A 16,492-nucleotide genomic window follows, 5' to 3' on the forward strand; every position below is an offset into this window, starting at 1 on the left:
GGATTTGGAATACACGAAAGAAAAATGCAGGTACATGAATCAGCATGTGAAGCGTAAGACTAATAGTATCACAGCAAAGAGACACCGTGAAGAATGGAGTGGAAACCTGGCCGAAGGGAAAAGGTAGCTTCCGCAGATTCGGTGGGGTCAACGGAATATAGCAATCAGAGACTGTTGTAAATGGATCTCAGTTGCCATTGTAGAAGCCGAAGAATGTACAATCCTAGTAGACAGAACGACGAAGCAGACATGGGGAAGTGGCTGCTGAAAATGCCGGCTTCCATCGGTCTTGCTTTGCCAGTGTTCGCGGAATGACGCTTTTTGCGGTTGGACGGCGGCAGCAATGAGGGGCGTCAGAGAAGCAGGAACTGCAAAGAAGCGAACATCGACGGTAACGCATCCTCGCTAGTCAAGCTTTACCGTGTTGTAAACTAAAGACATCAACTACGCAAGCATCGGTGATGCCTGTATTTCATTAATCCTGTAGGCTTTTCCTCCTGGACAGGCAGCAAAGAGTATTCCGTGTGTATAAGGCAACAAACCTACGACAAACAGATAAAACCTATTTCTTGTCAACGGGATACCCTAGATGCAATTCTATTCTTACACCGGATAGCTACTTAGGTCGACTACTGCCTCACATCAGACAAGACAGGCAACGGGAATCCAACTTCAAGCGTTCGCTATTAATGGCTTACTGAGAGTTACGCAAACGTGCTCGATCGAAAATGCCTTGAGTTTAAACAGATTGTCACACTACAAAGCTTCGTAATGCCGTGAGTGGCAGGCCGTGTCGGCCAAATTTGCACTCTCCAGATGCTAAAATGGAGTACCGAAAACCGCTTCGCCAGACAGAACACCGGCCTGATTACGAGCGAACCAGCAGTTTACGAGACAGTGCGAAGGTGAATCCCCCTGAAGTGGCCACCTAAAACGTATCGGTGTTTTGCAGGGATTTTTAGGTTCTACTAGATGACGCTTACTCTGGCCTTGTAGAGTTCATGGCCGAGTAGGGAACGACGGTTCCGTCCTCAATCGCGTAAAAATGTGGCTGGTTTTGAATGCTACTCCACATTGAAGGAACTCGATGACGGTGCGAACCGCGCCGTGGATATGCTGCTACCGCTGTTTGCATAGCGCTGAGTTTACCGGGTTCACGGGCTCTGTACCAGATCATCGATGCTCCAGAGCTTGAAGGGACGGGCCGACGTCGATTGCGAGGGGTATCACAGTCAATGACCGCCGCGGTTCCCACACACCGCGCGTGACAACTGGCAGAATGCGGCCGACGAAAAGCAGTCGTTCTGCGTTGGTGAGAGAAATCTGACTGTGGTCTTTCAGTCCGGGGGCTGGTCAAGATGAGATGAGCTGGAATCTCCACCTTGTCTTTAGCCATGCAATACGAACATGGTAGTGGCCTACCACAGCAACCAGGTGTGTTGCGGCTGTAATACGTGGGGGAACCTCGGTTATCAATGATGCAATGCAACGGTGTAACCAGCCCTCTTGCTTTCGTCGAAGTCGGAAGCGGAAAACCCGGGAAAGCGTCGGTTTCAATTTGGTGATAAAGCTGTTCTCTTGCGTATTTACACGGGGGTGCAACGGGCTCGATATCTCCCAACGTCTGTTCCACAGCTGCAGAAGGTAATGAAGAGATCGCTGACGGATTGTCGGTTCCATCGTGTCCCATGCTTGATATGTGGACCTCAACCGAACTTGCTGTCTGAGTGCCCTTGTGCCGCGCCAAGTCAGGCTGCAACAAAAGGCAGAAGGGAACAGGTCTTCTAGCTTGTTGAGGAATGGGTATTGAAACAACACGTTCCTTATCCACATTTTGTCTTAAGGAACGGCCCTCGGAAAGCTATCTATATTCGATGACTGTGCGTGAATTGCTGGCTTGAACAAACCAGGCTGCCTCACGGGCAGTTTCTTACGGTGCATGGTGAATGTCTGTAAAGAGGGATAAACACGTGTAAATGCAGACAGCTCACTGAACGCTGTGCCTGTGCTTGGCTTCTTCTGGTGTCAGCTAGCTCTGGCTATGATAGAACGCGAAAAGGCTATCGGTCGCTGATCGGAGATCATACCGGTGTCATTGTTGATGACTCCTTCAACCTAAAGCCGCTCCATTGGGCTGGTGTGTAGAGTTGGTAGCCTCCTCCTACTCTCTGAACAAGGACATCGTTACTCTTTCGTCCGCAAGAGCTCCGACTCCGGAGGTACGGTCTTTTGTTCACTTGTGGCACCATGCTTTTCGCTACGATGCTGTCTGGTCCTCGGTCTGCTGTACAGGCTCAGAACACCCAAGAAAGCAATGCAGCGATGCAAAGCCCTCGTCGAGCTAGTCTCACCGCTGTTGGACCACTGACATAATGCGTGGGGTGAGAACTGAGTACGTGGGAGGGCACTAGCTGCCTTTTGTCAATACTCGCTTTTTTCTGCGAGCCGGTCAGCCTTGGCTTCTATTTGATTTGCGTGTGGTCATATACCTCGAATCCCCGAGGAGTGCCCCCGTCGCCCCGGCTGCCTAGCGCGCGGTGTGCCTGGCCGAGCAGGAGTATCCTGAGCTGTAGACTGAGCTTTTGCCGTGAGCACCAAGAAAGTGTCGCTTGATCCTAATTGCTCCTGGCACTCCTGGTCTGACTTCACTGTATCTCTTTCAGCCATTCTGCAAAATTCCGTTGTGACATCTGAACAGTAAGCCGTACAAATAACGGAGAGCCCGGAGCACGTCCACAACTCGAGATTCGCTAAACATCTGGGTGAGGGAGAGCACACCTAAACGGCCATGGGCACATTGATAGGCAGAAAATGCGAAGAAAGCATCATAGCAGACTCTGGTCCTAAACCCCGTATCTTTCTAATGCTCGTTACCTGGTGGATGGTATTCAGCATGGTACCCAGATGGTCCCGGTGACTGGCATTCATCGCAGCCGTCGCTAACCAGTAAGCTCTCGCAATAAGGATGGGGGCATTGCTGAAACTCCTGTAGAAACTCCAAATGAGCGGCTAACAGATAAGGTTCGCTGTGCTGGCGGAACCTCAGAACGCTTATCGCAGTCTGCGTCGTCGCTCTCGGGAGGCGGGGCGTGTGCCCATGGTTTTGGTGCAAGCAAACACACAAGGTAAGAACATTTGTTCGGGCTACATGAATCAAGGATCTAAAACCGAATAAACCTGGACAGCTCAGTGTTACATCATGACACGCACACGTGATGTGCGGCGAGATACCTGAGTTACCGGGCAATCCAACTTGCTACACGCAACGGTGTCGGAGTTACACTGTCGTAGTAGCGCTGCCGTGTTATTTGGAGCCGGCATGTCTCGGGTAGCCATCCACTTTCCTGCACTCTCATCTTGCGCTGACGCTTCGGTTAGCTGAACACGTGCTCTGGCACTGAGAGCCGAAGGAGCCCAAATGTATCCTCGATACTGTTCGTGTGTCTCCGTCGTCCAGTTCGACGGATCGCCAGATGGCTCGAGGCACCTAAATGCTCATGTGGGAACATCACACAACAACGATCTGCTGCGGAACAACTGCACGGCGCCCTTAGAAAACTCAGTTGAGATGTGTCGCAGTTCAGCCCAAGAGTGCAAGGACCACTGGAGCTCTCCAGGTTTTAAAATTCGTAATATTGCTTGACGAAACCGGCCGGTCAACAGAAGTTGCTTAGAACGGCAAGCTCACCATTGCAATGCATCTCTCATAGCAGTGCTTTTAGAAGTCTTCTTGCTTGTACTTATTTGCCGTCTCGTTAAATCCCAGCAAGTACGTTTTTTTGTAGGGTACTTGAGGCGATCCATTGTCGTCAGGCTCTTGTCCCGAGCCAACCGGACTCTAGCATACGTTTCGTCTCAATGTGATCTGTGCTTTCGAGGGTTCATCGACAGTGCTTCGGTGTTCGGCCTCTCCGTGTCCGGGTCATTGTCGCACACTTCTAAAATGTTCGGTAGCAGAAACGGGGTAGCAATAGGGTGTCAGGAGGGTTCGGAAAGGCATAAAACACTTTACGGATCCACATGAAAGCTACCTACCAAGCAGCGCTACTGTGTCCCCCAAAGTGCCGTACCCAACCGAGTCACAGTCTGCGAAAGCAGTGTCCCTCATGGGGCTGCATGCCAAAACGAATCCTGAGCTCTGCACTGGTAAATTCACGAGGGGGGAAGGAAATCCGTTCTCCAGCATCAGCATCAAACGATACGTAAGCCACGTCCGATGTACAAGGTCAGGAGCCAGCGAAAAGGTGAAGGAGCGGATGAGTCTTAATCGAGGGTGAAAGAACGCTGCCGACGTACACTCAACCGGACTAATGTAACGATATTCCCGAACGTTCGTGACCAGTCAAGCCGCATCTTATGCTCAATGCCGTACTAGCCCTGCAGTATGCCAAGTAGACGCATCAGACCTTTGGAGATATTCGGCATCTTGGCTCGGCGAACGCGTTCTCGTGGTCTGTTACTGCAGCTGCTTACCTCACACAGACACTGGGCTGCTGCGAGATGACACACAGAACCTTCGCACATCTGACTTGTGAATTAGGTGGCGCTTTTGTAAGGCTCGAAACACTTCACATTCGGAAGCATGAACGATGGTTCGTGCACCGTCTCGATAGACAGGGCTTCTGAGTCAGCCTTTCACACACAGAGCACCCCGGACCAGGCATTACAGTGGCGAACTCCCTCACACTTTCAAAAAACAGAACAAGGAGGAAGCCGTGTAGATGCCTCTCCTGGAGTATTCTAAGGAATTGCTTTCGTGAGTAATACTCACCTCGGATCGTGCCTGATCATCTGATTGTGAGACTTGAACCTTTCAAACGCGTGATTAGGATAATGATCGCTCCTCAAGATCCGATAAGGGGTCAGTGGCCTTTGTTTTAAGGAGGCAAGGAATGTTGTGAGAGCCAGGGAGGGTAAGGAAGAACCATCAAAAGAAAGTTAGTTGCCTCTGCGGCTGCACGCGCGCCAGCGCGTATTCACAGACACGGTGTACGTACGGTGAACTTCCTATGGCTTTTTGCTGCTCAATTGTTACTGGTCACACATGTTTACTGGTTACCAATACCGGGTGCCCATAAGACGGAGACCAAGCCGATTCAAGCTTAGAAATTCTGTTCTTCTTAGGTGCAACTTGCTGTGGAACTCCTTGCTGATGGCAAAGTCTAAACAGACTGCGGAGGACCGCCTCCGCAAATTCCATGAGCTTGTACTGGAGTCGCAGTCCTTTTATGGCTCGAAGGAATTAGAAAAGATGGCTGAAAAAGCAGGTTATAGATCCATGCAAGCGAAAGGTACTCCCGTCTACAGGCACATATCTCGATCTAACACATTACTGGCCTGGTGCAGATGCCATAAAAATGCTGCTTGACGAAAATCTGATCAAGACAGACAAAATAGGATCTTCCTCCGTTTTCTGGTCAGATGCTCCTCAACTGTTATGCCGCGCAATCTAACACTGTGACGGGTCAGGGAGTTGAAGAGCGAAGCCACGGCGCAGAGGCAGTTGACGTTGGAGAAACTGATGTGAGCACGAAGAATCGTTCTGATCTAGCCATCAGCATCGTCATCAGCGTCTCACCACTGCGTCTAGGAAGCAGAAAGCAAGTGTGGAGTGTGCCTTGAACTCTCTGAAGCAAAAGGCTACTGATATGAGGAACGCTTCTCCAGTAAGTGTGCATGTCGCAGTTCTCTTTCGCATCTCTATCAACGTTCCCGGCGGCCAGGAAGAAGTCCTCAGAGCGGAAGAGTTATCACGGCAGTTGTCCGAGCTCAAAAAGCATGTGTCTGAGGCGGCAGCTAACGACCCAGGAAAAATTCAGACGATGATACAGGAGAATGCCTACGCACGGGACGCGCTGGTCCGGTGGACTGACAATATATGCTGTCTTAGTGAGCACTATGGGACTAGAGGGTGACGGACGCCTTTGAGGTATTGTTCTTGTGTTTCAGGGCAATTTATGAAGCAGAGCTTCGGAGTGTCCGCAGAGGAGGTCGACAGACGATGTGGCATGTTAGTCATGACGAGACTGTACACGGTCGCCTCATCGTTTATACGCAACAAAATCTTCAGCCCACCTGATATCGACGACATGAGAAAGTTCGACCTCTGACGGAAAAGTGCCAGCACTAATTTTTCGCTTTAAGGAGCTTCGTTCGGGACTACTGCTGATATACCATTTTGTCGACACGTATACATTGCTAGCTGCGCCGGAGGTGCCTCGCATGGGGACAACTGCTTGAAAACCCCGGCAACATTCCGACCAGCACTTTCCTACAGCGCCGCGACAAACCTCTTAGCACCATAAGTGTTTGTGGCAAGTGAGGCGTACACCCCACAGAGGTGATGAGTGAGGGACGAATGCAGACAGTCGAGGGAACTGGACGTGCGCGGCTGTAAAACTGGCGTGCTGTGGAGTCGAGTTTCGGGAGGTGGAGGGCGGATCGACAAGATCACGCAGTTTAGGTTTTGAAGCCATATACACTCGGGACTGGTGCACACCTCTTGAGCATGGCAAGCGGACAGCAACACACTACCTCCTCCAGGTCTTTCATGAAAATCCTCGACAGTGCGTAGCTGCCACTCACACTGCAAAAGCTGCTCGTACGGCTGTGTCGCCACAGGTTATGGGATTCAGTGGGAGGAATTGACTGAAGAATTCAGTCAAACATACGTTTCAGATGTCACTCTGGTGACAGACGGACCACGGAACAATGATTCAGGCACGCCAGCATTCTGATCGTTGAGTTCCCAATGAAGCGGCAGCAAGCACTGCGGAGACGCCTGACGAATCTGCAGAAACATCACGGTGCATTGACTTCCCTCAAGCCAGACTATCATTCGACGCTGACGCTTTGCCAGCAAAGGCAGAGCAGTTCTTGGAGGCATCCGCCCCTCAATCTGATATTACGTGGACATCATTCATTCAACAAGAGACTTTCCAGTGTGGGCATAGCCAACCGGGGCAGAGAATCTCCCGCCACTTAGGCTCAGTCCACCTTTATGGAGCCGTAGATCTTCCTCAGAAAGAAAAACGATGCGATAAACCCGATAGCACCTGAGACAACGCGCACGCACAGGGAGGCGACCATGAATGCCGACGCCTTGTGGGTTTGTGGACCTGACCTACAGTACCACGTTTAGATGTGCGGGCCTACCCGTGAGAATGAAGCAAGCATACGCCATGATGAACGAGTAGCCGAAGTAGATGAGAGCGCCGGTGGCGTGCGTGAGTTTGAGCCGAGAGTGGTAGTAATACACCGCGTAGAGAAGAACATAGAATCCGCTCGAGGCGCTACACAAGAACGACCTCCACCACCATAGATAGTCTTCGCTGCAAAGGCAAATCAGCAAAACAAGACACACACCTGGAGTACACGCGCATCATTTGCTTGGTCCGGATGAGTTCCGCCACCTGTCAATCTGTTAGGGTAAACAGATATCCTAACTCTTTGACGTCTGAGTTCCATCAGGCGCTTAACAGCGAATTCGTTGACCCCGTGGCTTACCAGACAAGCTGAAAGTACACGAATGTTATCGAGATTTCGGCGCACGTGACGCATAGAATGACGAGAACGAGAAATAGAAAGCCTGCAGACAAAAGTACCAGGAAACACAAGTTTACTCTGCAGCATGTGCGGAACTGGCAGAAACAACGCCTCACTGCGATAGTTGCTCTGCTTTCCAGTCACTCCTTACCGAAGAGGTAGTAGAAGCGGTGTTGCCAGATGGAAGAAAAGAGGAAGAACAACTCGGTGAACATGGCGCTGCGCAAAAAATGGGCAGAAAAGAGGCAAGGCAAAGACGCCTGTTTTTTCTCTAGTCAAGTTCCTTCCCAAAGGACAACTCTTCCGGGGAGATACACTCGTGCGTCGGCCCCGGAGGGGACTGCGCCAGAACTTACCCGAAAGGCAACGCTCCTCCGACAATGCACGACAGAATGGGCTGCATGAACCACGGCTGTTGTGGAATCTGTCGAGGAATTTTGTTGATTCGGACAGGCAAAGAGATGGGCTGTTGCTTGAAGCCAAAATAAGCTCCCTGTGCCAATCACAAATCCACATAGAAAAGAGGCGTTTCATCAGACAGCGTGAGGCACTTGAATCGCGACTCTCGCGTTGCGGGAAAATATGCGCTGAGCAGTTGGCAGGCATCATAGGATGTCACCCAGATAGTCAAAACGGCTTCCTCGCGAAGGAAACCCGCTCGTTGTCCGTTGCGGAGTGACCCTGCAAAGAGTTTCAACAAACTGTGTTTCGATTTCGGTGAACCCAACGTGAGTTCGTTGCCCGGTGTCTGCCCTACACGGAACGGTAGAAGCATCCAAATGGCTCAGCCGCGCGAGTGTTGGACAAAATGATGCTTTCCTCCTAACTTGAGGACGCCTCTTCCCTACATGGCTGCACTCAAAAACACAAATACTTCCAGAACTGGGAGTCTTACCAGGAACACAAGAGGTGTGCTGATGCCGAACCAGAGCAAGAGGAGGAAGACAAGAGCCGAGAAACTCACGGCAGCGCTCGAACGTTGCATCCACAGAACGAGGTTGAGCAAGAAGAAGACAGCGAAGACAACCCCCGGGAAGACGAGGGCAGTCCGGATGGTTGTCATTTTCCAGTTCGTTGACTGCGGACACAAACATGCCACAAATGTAGAACCCGATGACGGGGGAATCTTTGGAGCACGCGACGGGGGAGGCCCCCTTAAAAACTCAAAAATCCGTTTGGCAAGCAAGCACGTGGCGTACCGCCGCTAGCTTCACGCAACGCTTTCGACTGCCGTCGTTCTTTCGCGTGCACACACTCAGACGCCAGAACGCCGGAACGTCTTCGATACGTGCTACACACTCCACTGACGCAGCGTCGCTGTCTCTACCTGGCCGTCTCAGCCGAGCCGTAAAAACGAAGAAAGGGAAGAAACGCGTGAGAGGCGAAAGGGAAAGGGCTCGGCCTCACGAATGCGAGAGGCCGACGCTGGGCGTGCAACAAACGCAGATGGGAAGTCCCCTGTGACGTACCTTGAACATCTTGTACAACCTTGCCGAGGTGTACCCCGCCGCTGCACCCATGAAGGTCCAAAGGAGCAGCACGGCCTGAAGGATCGTGACAGATAGAAGAGGGCCCTCGTGCATGCAGTCGGAGCCCGCTTGCTTTCCCTCTATTCGCTCGCCGGGGGACACACCATCTCAGCAACTGAGACGAAACGGACGGGGAGAGTCAACAGGACACAGCCGGGAAACACCGAACGCTTCCAGCAGGCACTGTTTCGATCAGTTCGAGAGCCGACAGAACAGGGGTGCTCCTTCGAGGGGCAGCGATGCAGGATTGTTTTACCGGTGATAGTTCTGGAGGAGGAACTGTCACAAAAGAAGTCCGTGTGGGTCCTCACCTGAAGAATGCTCCCCCGGTAAGAAGGGGAGAAGACGCCGAGGCCAGCGAAGATGACTGTGACGAAGGCCATCCCAACGAGCTGCGGGAGGCAAAGGAGGACAACAGAAAATTCAGTGACGCAGGCGACGAAGGCACGTGCCGGGGTTCTTCCGGACTGTTTGACGAACCACTTCCTCGGCGAACGAAGCGCATCAGGTCAGGCCTCTTACGCGCCGCCTCTCGGAAGCTGCAAAGGCGGGACAGCTGAGGAACCGCTGCAGTGCAACATGGTCGACGTCCCACAACCGGTGACACAGCCACATGTTTTTATACGTGTGTGTTTAAATCCAACAGAACAGATTCAAAGAGGCTGAGAAACAAAGAGCACCACTGGCATGGGAAGGCGCCGACACCGCCGCCGAGCTTGCCCACGTCGCCGGAGTTTCACAAGAAAATTGAGCGCGGCGGGCCTTTGGACAGCGCGGAAGAGTCGGCGACGACGGGCGGTGCGACGGTGTATCGGCAGAGGCCGCCGACATCCAAAGGAAGTGCTTGCTGGAGACACGTGCAGCCAGCTGCGGCAGAAACAGCGTTTCGGTCCCAGAGGGGGACGACGCACGTCCTCGCGCGAGGCGTGATTGCGGCAGAAGGCGTAGGTGGTGCGTCCAGCAACAGCAACAGACGACGCACAGACGCATGGACCAAGGTTGTTTCCACCAGAGCCCGCGTTTTTTCACCAGTGCCTCGAAAGAACTTTTCTACCCCTGCCGTTCTTGGTGCAGCGTCGCCATCTCCGCAAAACCCCCCCTGCGCGCACGCTCGCCTCCGCACGGGCGGGGCGGTGCCGTGTCCTGAAACGGAGATTCGCTCCGTGGGGAGGAGCCCCGTGGGCTCTGGAAAAGCACTCACTTGAACGCCCGAGCCCGCGAGGGCGGCCAGCACGGTGGAGTGCGCAGGCTTCCGGAAGACGTCGCCGTGGAGGAGTTTCCATCCGGTTTCTTCCGCTTCTTCCTCGTCGACGAGGAGTTCGTTGTACTTTGCGATGTCCCGGTACAGGACGCGGAGGAGAATCATCGCGACGATGCCGGTCAAGAGTAGGACGACGACAAGGCTGTTCACGATGGAGAACCAGTGGATGATTGGGTTGTCGCGCGCATTCTTCAGGTACGCGTCCCAGCGCTGCGACCAGGGCGTGTTGCTGTGTTGCCACACCACGTCGTAGGTGAAGGAGATCTTGTCGGAACTGCCGAGGAGGAACGGTTCCTCAGACAACGCGGCCCTCGTTTTGGGCGGCTCCGGGGCGGCTCCAGAGCCTGTCTCTCCAGAATCCCGCGGGGCACACAAAACCGATCCGTCCGGCGTCTCGATGTGCTCGATGCTGTACGGCACGATTTCGAAACCGACGATGCGATGCACCTAAACGCATGCAATACAAAAAACAAATCTGGTCACCGCAACCAGACACCACGAGAAGCTCATGCGCACAAACATACAGGCATTTGAATGTCGGCAGAAAATAAAGGCGGGAAGAGACACGGACACACAGACTCGAGAGACGTACCAAGAGATCGAAATCGACAACAATACACTGGTAGATTCAGACTCGCAAGAGGGACCGAGAGGTATATATCCATACGCAGCCGTATACACACTCATCAATATACACTCATCACCCAATATCTGGGATTGTGCCTATACGTATATATATATATATATATATATATGCATGTATATGCATATGGTGATACACAAGTACATATACACATATAGGTCTATATGTGGTTATACATTCATTTACGGGGGTGGAATGACGTGCCGACGGCGGTTGCCGCATGTGTTGAGTGCGCGAAAGCCCCGCGAGAAAAGGCGATGCCAAGACATTTTCACAGGGAAGCCCCCTTCTTTCCAAAACACATCTTCACATATAGACACATGTGCATAACTACATAATATATATATATATATATATATACGTCGATATCTGTATTGATGCATATAACGGCGATTTTCGCGTGATTTGCGATGTCAGAGAGGAGCCTCTGAAGGCGGGAGGAGTCCGTTTGCCGCGAGGTTTTTTTTTCATGATTCGAAGGCTACTTTTCATCCCGTCACTTGCCTCTTGTCCATCGTTGTCGCTGTTGGAGTGGTAGTAGAGGAGAATGAGAAAATGGTTGTGGATGAAAATGTCGTCTCCCTTTCGAAAGCCGACGGGAGTTCCGAAGGTGAAGGCGCTGCTGCCGTCCGCCCGGTAGTGCCGGAGGAGCGCGTACAGCTGATCGACGATTCTGGAAAGGAAAAGCAAAGCTGTTCCTTCGTGCGCTTCAAACAAGGACACAGAGCTTTACCGTCGAAGAGAAACCACGCTTCACGTGTGTCGGCGAAAACGTGCAAAAACCCTCGCGAAAAGGACGCTGAGGCCATGGACAGACACCTCACTGCCGGCCGAGCTTGCACAACGGGGTGCGAACGGAACAGAACACGAAACGCCACTCCGTCTGAGAAGCGGAAAAGAGAAAGAGAAAGAAAGAAGAAAAAGAGAGAAAGGGAAGAGAAGGGAAGAAACATGGAAAGAGAAAGAAGAAAGAAAGGGGAGGGAAGAAGGGAAGAGAAAGAGAAGGAGGAAAGAGCAAAAACGAGAAAGAGGCACACGTTCGTCGCGTGCAGCAACAACCGTGCAGGTTTACGGCCGCGCAATGAGAATGAGGGGAGAAGAGGTCTTGGAAACGCGAGGAGACATTTCAGTCCTGCAAGTGCTGTCTCTTGATTCTGAGCACACGCTTAGAGGACTCCAGAGGGTGTGGGGGCGAGGGCCACGAGACAGGAGAAGAACGAAAATTCCTCACAGTTGATATTGGTAATTGTCTTTGACGAGCCTCTCGAGAAAGGAGCGCTGAGCGTCACCGAGTGGTTGGTCTTTGCAGAGGAGCTTGCAGGAGGCGTCCGTGAGGAACTCCAGCTGCGGAGAGAACAAAGAAAAGGCTTGCCAAGAAGATGTAAATCCTCTGTGTACTGACGTTAGAGGGGGAGGCGTTGTCAGCAGCGACGCATCAGGGAAGGAAGGGAGAAAAAAATTTGAGAGAAAACGAAGTCTGGATCGACACAGAGGCAAGACCAACACAGGCAGATCCACATGCTCGGCAGTCCGTGTGGAAGAGCGAGACGGCGAATGGGGGAAAGGCAGCAGGTAAGAATAAAGAGAAGACAACGAAGCAAGACGAAAAAGAGAGGAGAGAGAAACGGGGTCGAGAGAGAAGGGACAGCAAACAGGGGAGAAAGAGGGAGGACACAGCGAGAAAAAAGTAACAGATTCGAGGGAGAGAAGAGCGCCGAGGACGCAGAGATACATACCTCGAAGGGCGTGTTTTTAACTCGGTCAGCAAGCAGAATCTGCCCTAGGTTGTTCTCTTCCACTTCAATCTTCTCCGGTCTGAAAGGAGGCCAGAACGGACCAAAAAGAAACCAAACTGCATGCGAAACAAACCAAACAGATCGGAAGCGAGTCGACATAACGAAAACCAAAAGCACCTAGCAACGCAGAGAATTGATTCACAGGCGTATATCCATACAGGTATACATGTATTCTCTCGCATATATATATATATATATATATATATATATTTGTACACATCCGTGTATAGAGATAGATAGATAGATATGCATTATCTGTAAATGTCTTTTTGTATGTGAAAGGTGGATATTTTTTTGGTTGCGCGAAAGAAGGGCAAACGCACCGACAAAAGGGAGCATTGGATTGGTACGGGTCAACCGGAAGGACGCCCTGCACAGACTGCAAGGAGGCAGTCTGAACTTCCACTTGCTGACCTCTTATGTAATCCTGAAGCAGAAAAAGCACACAAAAACGAAAAGTGCTAGTTCTCTCACGCACGTTTCCAGACATTCGGAGAAAAACGTTCCCCTCGATGTGTGGCGAACGGTAACGAAACAAGGGATATATATATATATATATATGCCTGTTGTTAGGGCTAGACGTATTCTATCCTTGAAGCACATCTGAATTATTCTCCATATCTCAACATCGACGAGCAGGAAAAGAAGCGATAACTACTCAACAAAATTAAGGAAACCTTGACGCGTCTGCTCAGTCTAGATGCATACAGGTATATGTATCTATCTATATATATGTGTGTATGCATATGTCTGGATAGTGTCTGTAGGTACATACATTTGTATATATTTGTATCCATTTGTCTGTATTTTTTTTGTGTAGAAGATGATGTTTGGAAAACAGGAACTTTGGATTCCGTTGAGTGTGTTGCTGAATGCCGGTTGGGAGGCGAGTGTCGACAAATTGGCGCGTTGCAGCTTTATGTTCGAGGGCGTGACCATCGCAGAAGTGGAAGAGGGGAGGTGTAGCTGCCTTTCTTTGTTTCGTTTTTTCGCGCTTTTCAGCCGTTAGAAGCTGTCCTCTAGTGTTGGCGACGACTTACTGTAGGGGCGATGCCGGGAACGTAGGCGTCGACACAGAGAGAGGAGAGGAGTAGAAACGCGGAAACGAAAGATAGTTTTGAGAACAAACGATGGGCATACGCCCCAGCCCTCGAAACAGGGCGGGCCTCCATGGTGCCGCAGGCTCACCACGACAGCCCCCCTCCAGGAGAAGAAAAACGAGGAGAGAAGGAGAAAAGAAGGGAAGAAGAGGAGAGGATAGAGTGGGAAGAAAAGGAGAGGAGAAGCGGAGAAGAAGATAACTGAGATAAGAGGATGGAGAGAAGACCGACGAGGGGACGAGAGTCGGGAGAAGGTTCTTTGAAGAATGAGGAAAAGCGGAGAATGGAGAGAGAAGGCGTCGAGAGCGAAGACACACGAGAAAGACACGCGCCCGAGGACGGATGAGAAAGGCACGTTCGTCGCTGCTCTCGTGAGATGAAAATCCTTCGAAGAGGCCTCTGAAAAAAGAGAAATCTTGGATTTTGCCCTGGCACAACTCGCCGAGATGTCGCCCTTTTTTCCCGAGAGTACTCTGCTCTTCGCTGGTGTCCCTCCTCTCTCGTTCGGAAAGACCAGTGGGAAGCGAAAGACAGGTTTCGTTCCTTGTCGTGGCTTAAGACAAACCACTCTAAAGAACCTTGCCAGGCTTTCAAAAGAGAGAAAACGAGATGCGTGGTGAGCGCTGCAATTCCTTTTTGAGGAAAAGAGCAAAGACACCGCAAGCGCCCGCCCGCGCGAAGAGTGCCGCGAGTGTGTGGCGACACACGAAGAAGTCGCCTTTCTGTTCCGGAGCGCCAAGCTGCGGAAAAAAACGGCCACTCTGCCTCGAGAAGGAAAGGGGCTAATTCCCTTCTTTTCAGGCCTTGTCCAGAGCAGGCTGTAACTCCAAAATCGCAGTCTGAATCTGGGAAAAAAGCGAAACGCCCGGTTTGTGTGTGTCAGGCGTGCTCAGAGGAGTGTCGGGCATCGCGACAGTGGAGTCTCTCGAGGGGGGGAGACGTGCAAAGGGGACGGGGGTTTCTGCGGTAAGAGGGGAAGGAAACGAAAGCGAAAGAAAGAGAGACGACGTTATTCAAGGGAACGGAGATGCACAGAACGTGCAGAGAAGGCGACACAAACCAGAGCTGTGGACGAGATTAGCGGAGTCACTCTTCGACTAGACAGACAAGACACTCCAAGAGCGAGCATGTCACTACTCTTTATACACACTTGGAAAAAGAAAAGATCGAAGGATGTCTCGAAAGAGTCAGAACTTGGCAGATGTGTGTATAGATGCGACGAAGACAAAAAACCGCGCGTTTCTCAGGAGCAACCGGTAACAGGGACCGCCTCATGTGAGGGTTCGGAGAATGGAGAGTGCAAACACAACAGATTTACGAACACGCACCTATGTATCTATATAAAGATATGCAAATAGAGAGAGAGGCAGAAAAGGGGTAAAGAAAGACGCCGAAGAAATCTCGTTGCTCATGCATACGCCATTTATATATATATATATATGTATACATATATATTTATATATGTTGTTTCTGTTTTCATCTGAAGCAGGCATGCTCCAGCGATGTTGCGTGACGTGGGGTGTTCTGCTGTGTGAGTTGTCTGTCTAATTACTCCGCGGAAGTTTTCCCTTTTTCTCTGCAAACGCCCAGTCAGCTTGTTGCGGAGGCCTGTGCTCTGCGTCTGTCGATTCCTGAATCCATGTATAGGCTCTCCAGCGTCGCCAGAGAAACCGCTTCCAGGGAAAAGATATCCAGAAAGCGAGAAATGGGGGGAAACCACAAGTGCCTTGCCCTCTGTCTCACCAGTTTTTCTTTGGTGCAGCTTTCGAGTGTATGCGCAGCTCGGTTCCCGATTTTTTTTGTGAATTGTTCGCCTCGCAAGTTCGCTTTCCCAAGGTGTTCCGAGACCGCCCTGCTGGCTGAGACCCACGAGAGCCGCTCGTTTGAGGCGGCCGAGTGTCTGTGGAGCTCAAAAAAATCAGGAAAAACACGCACGGCCCGAACACAGTCTGCAGGGGATTCTCCCCGTCATGCCGAGTCGCCTGTGTGACACGGATTTTCTGCGCTTCAGGTCACGGGAAAGGGACTTGTTCCCTGCTCTTCCGTTCCACATGGGCAGTTGTGCGGCGCGTCAGCGTTCCTTCTTGCCTCTCGCTCTTGCACTTCTTGAGAGAACTCTGGGGAGAGGTCTTCTCTCGGTTGCACTGGAAATCGGTCTTTCCGACTCGCTTTCGATCACGAAAACACTCAGATCCGCAAGAAAGGAACCGAACGCCCTCTCTCTGTGGGAAGAATCGCGCGCGCCTCTACGCTCTTTTTGTACACCTCCCGCTGAGTTGCCTACGCTATAGCTAAACACGGTAGATTTCAATATCCTCCCACACTAAGACCCGTCCACATCGGCTCTGTTCTCGGCGTAGAATGTGTGAATCGCGGGGTTCACTCGATGAACAGCGAGGGAAAACGCTGCCGTGTCTCCTAACCACGATGGCCTGGACACGCAGAAAGACGCCCTTCCGTGTCCCCAAACCGCTCGGGAGGAAGAAGTCGCAACAGCGGGCTTTGTGGCAACGTCACTCCGAGTGCCGTGGCCCAGAGATGGGGCGCCTTTCTGTTCACCGACAACTCAGAGACAGGACACGCGTTCGCACCGCCGTGCACGCAGTCTCGTCGCTTTT

General features: G+C 51.7%; 2 protein-coding genes across 2 annotated transcripts; one reads left to right on the top strand and one right to left on the bottom strand.

Moving 5' to 3' along the window:
• Positions 1 to 5,152: 5,152 nt before the first annotated feature.
• On the top strand, positions 5,153 to 5,915 carry NCLIV_042800 (mnd1 family protein, related; the record flags this gene model as incomplete). Its single annotated transcript, XM_003881197.1, has 5 exons — positions 5,153 to 5,291; positions 5,347 to 5,416; positions 5,470 to 5,523; positions 5,591 to 5,666; positions 5,724 to 5,915. 5 exons carry the CDS (start codon positions 5,153 to 5,155, stop codon positions 5,913 to 5,915), a joined length of 531 nt encoding a protein of 176 aa, XP_003881246.1.
• A 1,072-nt stretch (positions 5,916 to 6,987) lies between these two features.
• Positions 6,988 to 13,946, bottom strand: NCLIV_042810 (hypothetical protein; the record flags this gene model as incomplete). Its single annotated transcript, XM_003881198.1, has 12 exons — positions 6,988 to 7,055; positions 7,156 to 7,331; positions 7,507 to 7,588; positions 7,697 to 7,764; positions 7,902 to 8,038; positions 8,441 to 8,623; positions 9,015 to 9,089; positions 9,386 to 9,466; positions 10,276 to 10,782; positions 12,715 to 12,793; positions 13,098 to 13,201; positions 13,815 to 13,946. 12 exons carry the CDS (start codon positions 13,944 to 13,946, stop codon positions 6,988 to 6,990), a joined length of 1,692 nt encoding a protein of 563 aa, XP_003881247.1.
• Between the last annotated feature and the right edge of the window lie 2,546 nt (positions 13,947 to 16,492).

Source organism: Neospora caninum, chromosome IX (assembly GCF_000208865.1).
Source record: "Neospora caninum Liverpool complete genome, chromosome IX".
In the NCBI taxonomy this organism is placed as follows: domain Eukaryota; phylum Apicomplexa; class Conoidasida; order Eucoccidiorida; family Sarcocystidae; genus Neospora; species Neospora caninum.